The sequence below is a fragment of the Aedes aegypti genome, chromosome 1 (genome assembly GCF_002204515.2).
Source record: "Aedes aegypti strain LVP_AGWG chromosome 1, AaegL5.0 Primary Assembly, whole genome shotgun sequence".
Classification (NCBI taxonomy): Eukaryota; Metazoa; Arthropoda; class Insecta; order Diptera; family Culicidae; genus Aedes; species Aedes aegypti.
In genome coordinates this window covers 209,734,283-209,749,194 of record NC_035107.1, presented here as the reverse complement: position 1 = coordinate 209,749,194, position 14,912 = coordinate 209,734,283, and the positions used below count along the sequence as shown (strand labels likewise).

Here is a 14,912-nt window from a genome sequence, read left to right as displayed (position 1 = left end):
AACTTATTGCCTTTCGAATGAGTCATAGAGAGTTTCAATTGATTGTGGGTTCACAAGGATATGGACAAAACACGTCAGTATGTTTTTAGGGCGTGACTCCAAACTTTTGCACGGCAGTGTAGGTACTCACGAAGTGGATTTGCATGTAGATAGGTAGATGGCTTCATAGCTCACCGTTACAACGGCAAGGGATTTAAGTTTCAAGTTCGTAATAGGGGATTCCCGTCATCTGTCTCGAACGGTCGTTTATTGCCACTGTCTACCATTCGGCAGTGGGTCAGAGGCAACGCCGGGCGTCGTGTCGGGACAAACCGAGTTGATAAGAATACGTATGTTGAAAATGTGGATTTGGAAGTGGTCGGCGGCCTTCTGCTCAGTGTGCAGTTGACGATCGTGGAGAAAACAGCCAGCTTCATGGCGATGGGTGATTTTTTCGGCAAAACCCTTTTTGGGAGCGTGTTGTTGATAGTTTTTTCGCTGGTGCAGTTTGGAGAGTTTGCCCGTGATCCAACTTGTGAGTAGGAGGCTCAACGCAGTCATCGATGGAGTGGACAAATTCACACAGAAATTCATATTTCAGCTTTCCACTTTCCGGACGTAGCTCAGATGGAGTTGAGCGATGTTCTGAACAAGGACTGTGGCTGTACGGCATTCGGTGAGGATCGGGATCGTCCGTTGGAGGGCCGCCTTCAGGAATCGCCCTGGTTGGTACTGTTCTATTATCCGGAAGAACAGATACACTTTTGTCACGGGACGTTGATCACGACGAAGCACGTTCTAACGTCGGCAGTTTGCGCCATGAATATAGTACCAGACGAGTGAGTTTCGATAATTGTTCTAGCAGTGGCAGTTGAGTTTGCAAGCGAAAAACAGATAACGAGCGATAGAGACAGAGAGAGTGAGAGAGGCATAGAGGTTGAGGTCAAGTCGTGCGCGTAACATATTGATAACGACGATACTTTTGTTTTGTAGGACCTTAATTAGTTTGGGTGAGTACGATGTGGGCACGGATCAGGACTGCGAGCAGGTTAAATGCTCCGATCCGATACAGCAGCGGAAGCCTAGTAAAGTCATCCAGCATGAGATGTACAATTCGGAAACCTTCGAGAATGATCTGGCTATCGTGGTGTTGGATCAGGATGCCCTACTGAGCGATTGTGAGTATTGATTATGATCAACTTTCATCTAATTCTTAACGGCCGTGTACAAACAACATGGGAAACGTTTAGCAGCACAACAAACATGCTAGCATCTGAACATCGGCATGAAGTACAGATCACGATGATCTACAGTATAAATGAATTCCGTAGACTTACGAAAAAAGGTAGTAACATAATTTCAGTGTGTTATGATCATTGCTGGGAATGGTAATAGTAGTAGGCTTGAATTTTCGCGAAAATCACGTGGCGCTCCAGTACAGTAGTTCAAAAACGTGAATCTCATCAAGTAGCCTATGTTGGGTGCACGAATTTTCTAAATCATGAGTGTCATTGAAGGCTCTTAATGCCGGAAATGCAGCGGGAAATAGAACATTTTTCTACAGTAATTCTGGGTTGCCCTTAGCAAAGGGTGTTTTGCTATTTTCAAGGAATTTTGCCTACAGCAGCGATGGGCGTGAGTTTCACTGGCTTCGCTGATTGTGATTGGCTTGGCTTGGCTACTGTAGAGTGAATTTCAAGATTTTTCCCAATCCTGGTTATGATCCTTAAATGTTTTCCGAGCAAATATTACGTCATAAAATATATGACCAGTATTACAATTATAACGTTCTACCATCGTTTGGCTTCACTAACATTTTTCGTTTGGCTAAAGTTGTCTTTGCAAGTCTATGGTATGATAAGTATTTTTTAATTTACAGAACAAACGATCTTTATATGATGTTACAACCTTATTTCATTATATACATTATTTGTTTAGTTTTGGAAGCATTGGAAGATATCTTCCATTTATGCAAGTATGAATAAAAAAAAACATTTTTCTTTGTAATCTACTACAGATGACACGCAGACTTCGACCTTTGACGGAGAGGCCTGTGTCATCCACAAACAAAGATTTTTGACATCCCTGAGTTAACTCAGGTAAGTCAGCTGTGAAAATATTGTATTATATTGGCCCCAAAATGCTGCCTTGAGGAAAACCAGATCGTACAGGAAGTCTTTCAGACCCGGAGTTCTGATAATTAACCTGAAGTGTACGATTTGACAGATAACTTTGGATGATTCTAACAATGTTTGTTGGAAAATCAAGTTTTTTTTAATTCTACAATCAAACCTTCATGCCAAACACTGTCGAATGCATTTTCTATGTCTAGAAGAGCAAGACTAGTAGAATAGCCTTCAGATTGGTTGGAACGTATTCAATTTGTTACACGTAAAAGTTGGTGAGTCGGAATCCAAACTGTTCATTGGCAAAAATTGAATTTTCATTGATGTGGACCATCATTCTTTCCAAAAGGTCCTTTTCAAAAAGTTCACTGATGGCGGAAAGCAAACTGATTGGACGATAGCTAGAAGCATTTGAAGAATTTTTGTCTGGTTTTTAAATTTGTACAACTTTGACATTTTTCCATTTGTCAGGAAAATATGCCAACTGGAAACATTTGCTAAATATATCAACTAAGAATGACAAGCTACTTTCTGGAAGTTTCTTGATGAGGATGTAAAACATTCCATCATCGCCAGTCATATTTTTGTATTTTTTAATAATAGTTTCCACTTCTTCCAAATCAGTCTACAAGGAATTTTCGAAAACGTTCTCTTGATTGAGAATATTTTCGAAGTCCTTGATTTTATATTGGTCTATTTAGTCCTAAATTAAAATTGTGCGCGCTTTCAAACTACGTAGCAGATTTTTTAGCTTTTTCGCAAAAAGTTAGTAATAATTTGTTTTCCTTTTTTAATACAGAAATTGGCTCCTGAGTTTTTTTTTAATTTTAGATAATTTCCAAAAAGGCTTAGAGCCAATAGATATTTTTTTCCAAAATTTTTGTTTCCTAATTGAGTTAATCGTTTTTTAAATTTCTTTCTGCAGATCCTCCCATATAATTTTCATAGCAGGATCGCGAGTGCGTTGAAATTGCCTTCTTCTCACGTTTTTAAGACGGATCAAGAGTTTAAGATCATCGTCTATAATCACGGATTCAAATTTTACTTCACATTTTGGAATTGCAATTCTCCTGGCTTCAACAATGGAATTTGTTAAAGTTTCAAGAGCATTGTCAATATCAAGTTGTGTTTGTGAATAAATTTTATCATCATGATTGGAGTCAATATATGTTTCATATGTAATCCAGTCAGCTGAGCTGATAGGATTGAGAATCGCTTCATGGGATATTTGAAATGTAACAGGGACGTCGTAGATGGATTTCTAGAAGAGGAATAACATGTAGGGCTATCAGGGTATTTTTTGCAAGTCACTTTGGAGCAAACTTAATTACTGTCCAAAGCATTGATAAATACTTAAATACTTAGACTGGGGAAAATCCAAGTAAATCATTTATTCCATTTTTGATCTCTTCATGTGATTTATAGTCACTTGAGAGACCTTTCAAGGCGACTTTGAACAAACGTTCAGTTTTGTCGTCATAAGTAAAAAAATTGTGCTTCTTCTCTTCAAGATGTTTGAGAAGAAGTTCACGATCTTTAAGAGTTTCCGGCAAAACGCGACAGTCTCCTTTCTTTGCGATTTGGAAGGAAACCTTGTTTCCCATAATGGAGTTAAAGATCTCCTGCATAAAACCCCCAAATTCGGATCAACTGACCACAATAGGCGGCACTCTTTGCTTCCTCACTTGAATCAAAGAGCTAGATTCTGCTTCGATGTGGTGTTCGGAAAATTTGTCTAGAGCATCGAACGGATTGCTCATTTCGATGCAATTATCATAATTGTTCATTTCACCCTTGGAATAAAGCGCGCATTCCGGAGAAACATCCTTTCTTCCATTCTTGCCACGTTTAGTGACAGTTTTAACCCCCACTTTTTTGGAAGGAAGTTGTGAATTCAGAGATTCACCCTTCTTTTCATAGTTGCAACCATGTTTAGTGAATAGACGGTGTCCAAGAAAGATAACCACCGTTAGCTTTCACTAACGGGTCCAACGAAAAATCGAAGGCCTGAATAAATTTCAAAATTATTTATTATGTAATCATTGTAACTTAGATATCTAGGATAGTTTTGGAAATCGATGAACTTAGTGTTTTGCAGTGTTGTTAGGGGAAAGACTCATTAGGAACTCAATGATATATAAGTTGGATTGTACCCCGTTTGGCACAAAGTCGATTGGCATAAGGCTGTTTGATAGACAGTTTTTTTTCCTTGAATATCGGTATTTTTTAAGCTTTTTATCGAGATTGACACCACCGAGCATACAGCAAAAAAATCTGACTAGTTCTCAGTCGACTAAAGCACAAGGCTGTGACAACAAATGCCGAACGTCTAACTACAGTCTAATTTATTCAACACTTACCAAACAACGTTGTTGAAGTTTTGATAACCTACACCATTGCTGCAGTCGTTAATGAGCCCTATGTATAAGAGTATGAAAGTTATAGTGATCGGTGAAATAAATGATTCACTTATGACCAGAGCTGCTAAATGTTATATATGTAGGGTGCAGAGCTACTTGGCACTTCCATGATTTACTTTGGCATGAGGGGTTTTTCTCGGCCTCGGTCTGAAACATTGCAATAAGAAGAACTACAATACGATGTATATTGTGGCTAATTATGAGCTCAAGAGCTTGCCGAAATGAATCAAAAGTGTCAAGAATAGGAGCTGGCTCCCTAATCTTGCTAATATCATACTTCCCTGCGGGGAAAATCATCGAAAAATGTTTTTCACGTTGACCTGTTCCTAATTGGGTCCTAAAATTTTTAATGAAATCTTGTTTTTATTTAATAACACGAAAAAGCATGTAACTGTTACTACTTTAGCAATTTTTCCCGCTCAAATAATGGCTATAACATGTTTAAACTTTAATTTAAAAATTTGGTCCATAAATGAACCTTGACACTTTTGATCATGTTTGACGTTCGCTTAGTCGACAAAAACACCACAGGGGTTTTAGTTCGACCACTGGGGTTGTTCCTATCTGACATTTCGTAAGGGACACGGAAAACAAAATACACCCAAAATTTGAGTTTAAGCCAAAGGATGTGACAAAATCTAAAAAAATGTTTTATGGGCTTAAACCAACGGAAAACATTAGAAAATTGAGTAAACATGTGTTTTTGGTCTAAACTTAAGCGTTTGACACCAAAATTGGGACAGGGCTTTAGGAGCCTATTGGAAAGTGATAAAAGCCTTTTAATTTGTGAAAAGTATTGATATTTGAAATGAATGATTGATCGTCATTTAGTAGATCCCTTTTTTCAACTGTTCCTCGATAATACGTTTTGTTGTAAAGTAAACATTTCAAATCTTCAACATGTTGCAAACTTACATAAATAGTTATTTCGAATGTATTCGGCTCAATAGTGCCATATGAACATGAACCTTAAACAAAGAGCAATTAGGCAATTTTGTTTTTTTTTTTCAAATCTTCTTTACTTTATTAACCATTTTCAAAGTAATGTAAATGCTAAGAATCACTAAAGGTATTCTTTTACGCTATCTGATTGATCGACCACCTAGCAGTTTATCAAATAAAACATTAAACCTTGTTTTTTTTTTCGATTTTGTGCAGAATTCATGACTTCGAGCTCTCAAAGATAGGATTTTTAGGTGCTAGCGCAACAAAACAATCCGAGATGTCTCAACTAAGTGCTCATTACAATGCGGCACGTTTTGCTCATCAATACAATCATGACTGATTTTGTTTTGAGCCTTGGCTTTTCAAATAACTCTACAGACTCGGTTTGGAAATCCACGGTCGAAGACGATCAATGTAGTTATGTATTCTTTTAGATCCTACATCTAATAATGCTGAAATTTTGTTTAATAGACGGAACTACCTTTTTCTATCTATCAAATAACTACTACCAAAAGTGCTGTAGACTACTAAAGTTAAACTATGTTGGCTGTTTTAAAATGTCATGTGAGCTTATTACGGTCCTGTATAGTTTTTCTGAACACTTATCTGCAATATTTTAAGCTCTTGTAGGGCTTTAGCAGAATTTATATGACTACAGTCGAAGCTCGTTATAACGACAACTTTTATAGTGACAAAAGCTCTCTATAGCGACATTTTGCGTCCCTTGAACAATATTATAATGTTATAACTGTTCTCTATAACGACTTTTCTATATTACGACGGTCCCTTGCGATGTCGTAAGCTTCGCAAGCTTCGACTGAATTTAGCACTCTCACCTTTTAGGCTTATAGCGGAAGTAAATTAAGGTGATTATAAAACTCATTTCACTCAATTCAAAGCCAAACTTTGAATTTTCAAGTGCACAAGACTGGAGAATCTGACAACAGTTCGCGTTGAAAATCAATCAACCTACTTGCTTGCTGGTGGTGGACCAGTGGAATAGATTTGCAACGCGGAGCGCTATTCGGTTCTCAAGTCTTGTGCTCTTGAACTGTTGAGGTGTGGCTTCGTTCTATAATCACCTTAAAGTTAGCTAGCTATTTAGTTTGGCGTTTTATGACCTTCTAGAACGGAAGAGGTATAAAAGAGTGTGTTCCAAATGCCCAATATTGCGAGGTTAGTTTTCGCGTCGCCGGAATTCTCGGGTTTCGTTTTAGCTGGGCAGTGTGTTCCAAAAGAGTGTGCTTCCGAAAGCCCAAGCAAGCGAGTTCAGTTTGTGCGTCGCCGGAATGATTTTTTTTTCTCTCGGGAAGTATTTTGGAAAGCCCAAGCAAGACGGTTCGTTTTCGGGACGCCGAGAAGTTTTGCTGTTCACGCTGTCTGAGTGCGAAAATATATTCGTGTTCAATCGAGGACGGATTACCAACTGGTGAGCTCGTTTCATGCTTATGATAACACATTTTTTCAAAAAAGCATTACTTTTATGTAATATTCAAACAAACTTTGTATGGTCCGTCATTACAAGTGTCGAAATCAAGATACATGTATTTTTATCTTTTTGACATTACTAAAAATATCTTTTGAATTGTTCGACATTATGAATGTTGAAATATTAAAAAAAACTACTACTTTTTATCTTGAGACAAAAATGCACAGTTTCAAACAAACTGTGTATGGTTCGTCACTACAGGTGTCGGCATAATTCCTTTTTCATATAATCTAATATGTATACATATATATTTTCTGTTTTCGCCAAAAATAAAAATCTTTTGAATGGTTCAACACTGCAGATGTTGATGTATTTTCTAAATCTTCTACCAAAAACTTCTCGAGACAAAATTACAAAACTAGCTTTAAGTATAAGTCGTATTTTTCCCCCTTGTCCATGGATCGCATCACCGACCAAAGGTGACTCCCAGATCTTTTCCTCCCTCACTAATAAACACCCTTCCCGTGGTGATTGTGGAGATGCAGAGGTATTCTCGGTCTCTAGAAGCAACAATCATTACACCCTAACATTCCTTCCCCATCCCAACTGACTGTAAGGACTTGGCCGGCGCCGTTATTGATCAATAATAATAGATCTGCTAAAATTGCATTTCGAGAGTAAGCGGAAACTCCCATCCCTTATTAATTTGGATCGTAGTGCAATTCTTACCAGTTCCGATCAATCACGGAGTATCAACCATTGACATGTACAGCTAGTCTATGCTATGCTATGCTATGCTTATGACCTTCTAGAACGGAAGAGTTTTTACCTTCCAGACCATAAATGTTCAGGTCTTTCAGAAAGGAAGAGTTTTAGCATTCCAGAGGGGAAATCGTCTGACCTTCCTGTTAAGAAGCCCTCTGGCATCCCAGAATGGGGGTCCTCCAGCCTTTCAGACAAGAAATGTTCAGAACTTTCACAGTGGAAATGTTCTGGTCTTCCAAAGAGAAAGTTTTCTGAGCTTCCTGAAAGTCAATATTCTGACTTTCCTAAGTGGATAACTATTGGGATTCCAGATTGGAAGTAATTTTTTTTGTAATTTTATTGTTTTATTGATTACGTTAGCCTGTTAGTCATACTGTATATCAGGTGAAGGAAACGGGTATGGGAAAAATATAGTAGTGGTTCTAATAAAACTTGACAAATTCGTGGAACAGTTAGGGGCTTAAAATACATTTTTCACAGTAATTCATCCTGAAGGTTATTCTAATATTCTGTAGAGGGATTTTGAGGGATGAGAGAGTTCGTTTTTGTTTAATCTCTATCGGAAAACTATTCCAGCAGGATGCTTCAGCAATTAAAACACTTCTTCCGCTTACTGTCGTATGCCTGGGTATTACAAACGATCGTGTTCGTTGTTGCTGTCCCTGTAGCAGGAGGTCTTGGATGTAATCCGGTAGGTCACTATCGTATCCTCGCTTCATAAAACTGCAGGTGCGTAGATGACAATTCGCCGGTAAGTCGTGATCAAGAATGGTGTTTCTGACGGCTATTGTGGTATCTCGACGTCGCAAGCCATGTACAAACCGTACAGCTGATTTGAAACAACGATGGAGCTGTTCCTTGAGTGCTACAGAAAGGCCATGATAATACACTATATCACAGTATGCTAATATAGGCATCACTACGGCCTGAACGAGCTTCCGACGTTTTGGTATAGAGAGAACTGAGGCAAATCGGCGGAAAATTCTCAAGGTGTTGTAGACTTTTTGAGTGACACTATTAACTAGGTGGGACCAAGTCATATTTCTATCCATTTCAAGTCCAAGGTTGGTGACTGCATCGGACAATGGTACAACTTCCCCGCTAAAGACTATATCTGTTTGTGGTACAAAACTACCAGTCTTGCTGAAGATAATAGCTTTAGTTTTCTTCGGATTCGGATGTAGGCAGTTTCTAGTGGCCCAACATGTGATAGCGTCCTGGCCTTCCAGAGTGAAAGTTTTCTGAGCGTCCAGATAGAAAGCTCTATGGTCTCTCAGATAGGAATTGGGATTCCAGAGTGGAAGTCCTCTGGACTTCCAAAGTGGATGCCTTTTGGGATTCTAGAGTGGAAGTCGTCTGCTTTTCTAGAGTGGAAGTCCTCCAGAGTGGAATTCCTTTGGTTTTTCAGAGCGGCAGTCCTTCGGTTTTTAAGAGTGGATGTCCTCTGGCCTTCCAGAGTTGAAGTCATATGGCCTTCCCAAGTGGGAGTTCTCTGCCCTTCCAGAGTATAAGTCCTCTAGCCTTATAGAGTGGAAGTCCTCTGTCCTTCCAGAGTGGTACTCCTTTGGTTTTCCAGAGTAGAAATCCTTTGGTTTTCCAGAGTAGAAGTCCTCTGGCCTTCCAGAGTGAAATTCCTTTGATTTTTCTGAGTGGAAATCCATTGGTTTTTCAAAGTCGATGTGCTTTGGCCTTCCAGAGTGGAACTTCTTTGGGCTTCCAGAGTTGAAGTCCTCTAGCCTTCCAAAGTGGAAGTCTTCTGGCCTTCAAGAGTGGTACCTCTGTCCTTCCATAGAAGAATTCCTTTGGTTTTACAGAGCGGCAGTCCTTTGGTTTTCCAGAGTAGAAGTGCTCTGGCCTTCCAGAGTGGATGTCATCTGGCCTTCCAGAGTGAAACTCCTTTGAGTTTCCAAAGTGGAAGTCCTATGGCCTTCCAGAGTTGACGTACTCTGCCCTCCCAGAGTGGAAGTCCTCTAGACTTATAGAGTGGAAGTGCTCTGGCCTTCCAGACTGGAATTCCTTTGGTTTTCTAGAGTGGCAGAGTGAAAGTCCTCCATCAAGAGTGGAAATTCCCTGGCATTTAAGAAACGGAGTGAGCTGGACCTCCAGAGTTGAATTTCTCTGATATCAAAGAAAAGAAGCGTTCTCACTTTCCAGATTTTAAATCCTCTGACTTTCCAGAATATAAGTTCACTGGCCTTGCAGATTTAAAGCGCTTTCGCCTTCCGCTATCGAAGTCCCCTGATGGTCTTTCAGAGTCCTCTGGAATTTTGGAGAGGAAGTGCTCTGCTTAGAGTTGAAGTTGTCTGATTTCCAATAATGGAAGCGTTCCGATCTACATTAGAGTGACATGCTGAAGCGGGAGTTCTTTGGACATTCAAAAACGAATGCAGAGAAATCCTATGGTCTTTGATGAAGAATGTTTTCAGGATTCACATACATAAAGAGTTCTAACCTGCCAAAGTGAAAACCTTCTGGCCCTCTAGATTGGAAGTGCTCTGGTTTTTCATAGTGCAAATTTGCTAAATTTCTATAGTGAAAATTGATTGATTTCCTAGAGTGAGGACTTTTGGCCTTATAAATTACAAGGTTTAATAATTCGGTTTTTCAGATGGCCTTCTCTAGCTTTCCAGCATGGATGAGTGCTTTCTTTCCAGAGCAGTGTTTGGATTTTGATCCGAATCGAACCATATTCGGAGGGTGTAACAGTTCACGAACCATAACAGTTCGTGGCACATCGCATGCGGAGAGTCCTATGAATGTAAATATTGACTCTCTAGTTTGGTACGTGGCACGAAAGCGTTCATGAGCAGCAACTCTCACATAATAAAACATATCCGCCTCTGTTTCTAGATCAGAATGAGAGTGGGTCAGCGAATGTTACAAGTGTTGACACACAGTGATCGGTGCCAAACAGTGGGTGGTGTGTGTCTGTCTTGTTTTCGTTCATGGTTCTTCCATCTTCCACGAATGATAAATGTCATGTGTGTTGTATGAATGCAGGCGGATAAATGGGATGAACTTATGGCTAGTGTGTCAATGATCCCAGATAGCCGTAGCGGTAAACGCGCAGTTATTCAGCATGACCATGCTGAGGGTCGTGGGTTCGAATCCCGCTAGTCGAGGATCTTTTCGTAAAGAAAATTTTCTTGATTCCCAGGGCATAGAGTATCTTCGTACCTGCCACACGATATAGGGTATGTGTACCAATTATGGATGCAATATGTCAACAGTATGGATAAAAATCAAGTTTTAACCGCGTGCCTAAAACGTAAGCATGACTTGTTGGTGTTAATTACTAGTTTGAAGCCTTGCGAAGCAGTTGAATTAAACAGTTTTAGTACTAAATTGACGTTAAGCTTCTAAAAATTGGTTTTAAAAAGCGTTGTCTTTGTACCAATTATGGCAATAGCGTTCCTAGCATTCGACATAAAAGTGTTCAAATTATGGACTATCGAAAATTTGCACAAAATGAACTCAAACATCATCCAGAGCTAATGATAATGCAACGCTTATATGTAATGAAGTGATTGCTCATGAAACTTTCCAAAAGTTTTGTGTTAAATACATGTTAAATCAATTTATCGCAATGGGTTCATGGGAGCAAATTAATTAGGGATGGTACACAAATTATGTCACGCTAAATTTCAACTTTTTCGACCCCCTCCCCCCCTTTGTCACACTTTTTGTATGAGTCCTCCGAAAATTTTGTAAGGCTTGCCACGTTTGGCTCGACCCCCTCCCCCCCTTGGAGCGTGACGTAATTTGTGCATGACCCCATATCGAAAAGGAGTCGAAATGTAGTGAAAACGCAAATTATGATACAAAACAGCATTAATGAACTCACATTACCTTTACAGCGGCCAATTTTAACGAAAGAAAAGGGAAAATTCAAAAATCGAGTGTCACTGAAAACCCCCTCTACCATGAAATTAGCATCTTCCGCTTGCGAACGTGTGATTGAAAAATCTTAGCAATTGAGTACAAAACATGAAGATAATGCCTTACCGAACCTTCCCGTCGTGGAAGTCACCCGTAAAACTAAACACCTGTTGTGTTCAGTCCTCTTACTTCTTTTATTTCACTAATCAAAAAATGTAAACAAGCTGCCTCCAGAGTATCGCCATAATTGGGCTCTCATAAACTCCTTGTACCAGTTATCGACATAGTGGAAATAACACGATTTCCAGCTTAAAACAGTTGATTTGGTTGCTCACCAGCTAAATTTATTCATTTGTTCTCACTAGGCAACATACATTTATCTGTTGAAGCAGTTTTTCCGAATAAAAACATACATTTCGTAAGGTGTGTCCTTTAGCAAATTGCTAAGAAGGTGACATATGTGTGACGCAAAATTTTCAAATGTTCATTTTTCGAAGCTTATTGCACGAATGTTCTTATCAAGGTTTAGTTACCATCAAAAACAAATAGGTTTATCATTCCTGTGAATATTAGCCGTTATATTCTAGTGAAACAATAACAAAAATCCCTTTTTGTTTCCACTATTGCCATGATTGGTGCTATAGCCATAATTGGTACTTCTACTCTACACATGCAAAAATAGGCAAAGATCGGCAAAGAGAGCTCTCAGTTAATAACTGTGGAAGTGCTCATAAGAACACTAATCTGAGAAGCAGGCTTTGTCAGTTGGGACGTAACGCCAGAAAGGAGAAAAGAAGAAGAAGAAGTGTCAATGATCGTTAAATTTTCCAAAGCCTGTTCCAGAGAGTTATGTTTAAGTTTTTTTCTTCCAAATTAGATGATCTTCGGCCTTCCAGATTGTAACCTTTGGCCTGGGAATACCGTGGTGAATCAAAATCCGGACGGTACCAAAATCCGGACACTCTGATTGTAATTATTAAATTTAATATGAAATCAAATATTAAATATAGGTTAAAAGTTTTTATTCGTAACTTTAAATATGTCTTGTCACGTTAATTCATTATTTCATCTAGTAATCATTTGTAACGAAATATTAAAAATAAAAACAAATAGGCGACACAAGTTGAGAGTCATTCCTCCAAATAACCAAATCTCAAAGTGAAATTTTTGGCAAGAACGTCTGCCACATTCGAGTTAAAATGAAGTTACAAAATTATACAATTTTAGTGCTTTTCGTATCTGTGAAGTGTGTGGAATAATAGTTTTCAAGTGTGTGCAGCAAAGAGTGAGTACAATTTGTGCAAATAATCATTTGTAATGAGAAAACAGGATGCCTCAAACGCTGTCCGGATTTGTAGGCAAGTGATTGTTAACCCGGGCATATCGTAAAAAATCTAATATTTAGTGTGTTTGGAAATGTTTTGATGTGAATTGATGTGAAACTAAGAATGTAATTTGTCGGCGGAGAACTGGTTTACGCAAGAAAAATGTTAATATTGAGGATCTTTTCTGTGAACATCAAATACAGGTTGTCGACTAGAAGTGCAGGTGAAACAATTTTAATTTTATTCTAAGTTTTGACCTTTCATATATTGATTAGTATATTTATGCTTGTTATTTTATTATATTGGAGATTTACCGTTAGAGTATAGTGCCTTTTATTATTTTTCATGTATATTTTCAACGCAAAACGCATCTGTCCGGATTTCGATTCAAAAGCGTCCGGCATTTTGATGCATGTGTCCGGATTTAAAAACACGACATGCTTCATTAAATTAACGTTTTACATGTTATAAATGTATATTTTACTACCATCGTTGTTCATGATACAAAGTTTTAAGTATACCTGTGTGGAAAACAATAAAACTTATACTAGATGTGATAGAAACATGTTCAAAACAGCGTTTGAACTTTCGGCGTTACTTAAGTGTCCGGGTAATGATGCATCACGGTATCTTCGAGAGAATGAAAGACTTTTGGTTTTCAAAATTGTAAGACTTTTGACCTTCCACAGTAGAAGTTCTTTTGGTATCCTTTGGTTTCTATGGCCATCAAACACTTCTACACAGCAACAATTGTTTAAGTGATAATATAATGGGCTTCCAATAGAAGTCATCTGGGCTTCTAATGTAAGTCCTCTGGGATTTCAATGGAAATTTTTTTGAGCATAAATCTTCTGATCTTCCTGCAGAAGTACGCCAGTTATCTTCATCAAAAGCGAAACCCCTCGTGTCTTCCAGCAGATGTCATCCGACCGTTTGTGCTTGTAACGGAAGTCCACAGGGTTTGCAGCACCTTAGGCACGGGATGTATGTTTTGTGGGACAGCAGCTGAATTTTTCGGAGTTACAATGGAAGTCTTCTGCATTTTGTGCTCTTTTTCAGATGATACAGAATATTCGATCAAAGCCATCTAGTCTTTTGGACAGATATTTTACATTATCTTCATTTATAGAAATCTTATGCAAATATTCCAGGAACAATTTTGCATGTGTTCCACATACTAATCACACTTTCCAACCTATTCAATTGCAGCGGTCAAACCCATCTGCCTGCCGTTGATCAAGTTCGAAATCGGCAAAGTGAATCTACCGAACGTGTACAACGCTCTGTGGGCCAATCAGTCCCGGCCCCAGCAGTACTGGATGCGCTACGTCGAACTGGAGAAGTGCCGTGACATGGTGGACAACCTGTTAACTTTGACCGAGGGCCAGATTTGCGCCAGCAGCTATCGAAACCAAACCATCGATATGATAGGCGGGGCGGGATCGGCCTTGGAGGTCGAATACCACAATCGGATGTATCAGGTGGCGATGCTGTCGATTGGGATTCAGGACGCGGAACCGGGAACGCCCTTTGTGTACGTCGATATTCCCAAGTATGTTAAGTGGATTCACGATACTGTGAAGGCTAACTGAATTGACGAGGCGAGTGATATTATAACTGTTGATACTAATAAAAACAAATAATATGAAGCAGGAACTGGTTTGATTATTGATGACTTTCCTTAGGCACAGTGTTGATAGATTCACACTCAAATCTCAACCAATGGGGCTCTGCACAAAAATATACCTGTTCCTTTCACTCTTTCATGAAATTTGTAAACATCAAGGCCAGTAAAAGTCAAAATCCCATACAAAATCAAAACAATGCAGAGGCCTATACGCTCTCCCGTGAGAGAAAACTCATTAGAGATCTGCTTCGCAAATCTAATGCTTGAGATTTTGATGCAAAATCACTTAATCAACTCAAATCGTAAAAAAAAGATTCAGACTCAAAACCCGTCAAAAGCTCGTGAGACCCGAACTTTGTTGTTTACGTAAGAAAGGATTACTATAAATTTACCAGACTAACAAGAAATTATTGCTGT

General features: G+C 38.9%; 1 protein-coding gene across 1 annotated transcript; it reads left to right on the top strand.

The window, feature by feature from the left end:
- Positions 1-276: 276 nt before the first annotated feature.
- LOC5572333 (proclotting enzyme) lies at positions 277-14,517 on the top strand. The gene is made up of 4 exons (XM_001653977.2): positions 277-514; positions 581-818; positions 973-1,157; positions 14,078-14,517. Exons 1-4 carry the CDS (start codon positions 415-417, stop codon positions 14,458-14,460), a joined length of 906 nt encoding a protein of 301 aa, XP_001654027.2. The 5' UTR covers positions 277-414; the 3' UTR covers positions 14,461-14,517.
- Positions 14,518-14,912: the final 395 nt, after the last annotated feature.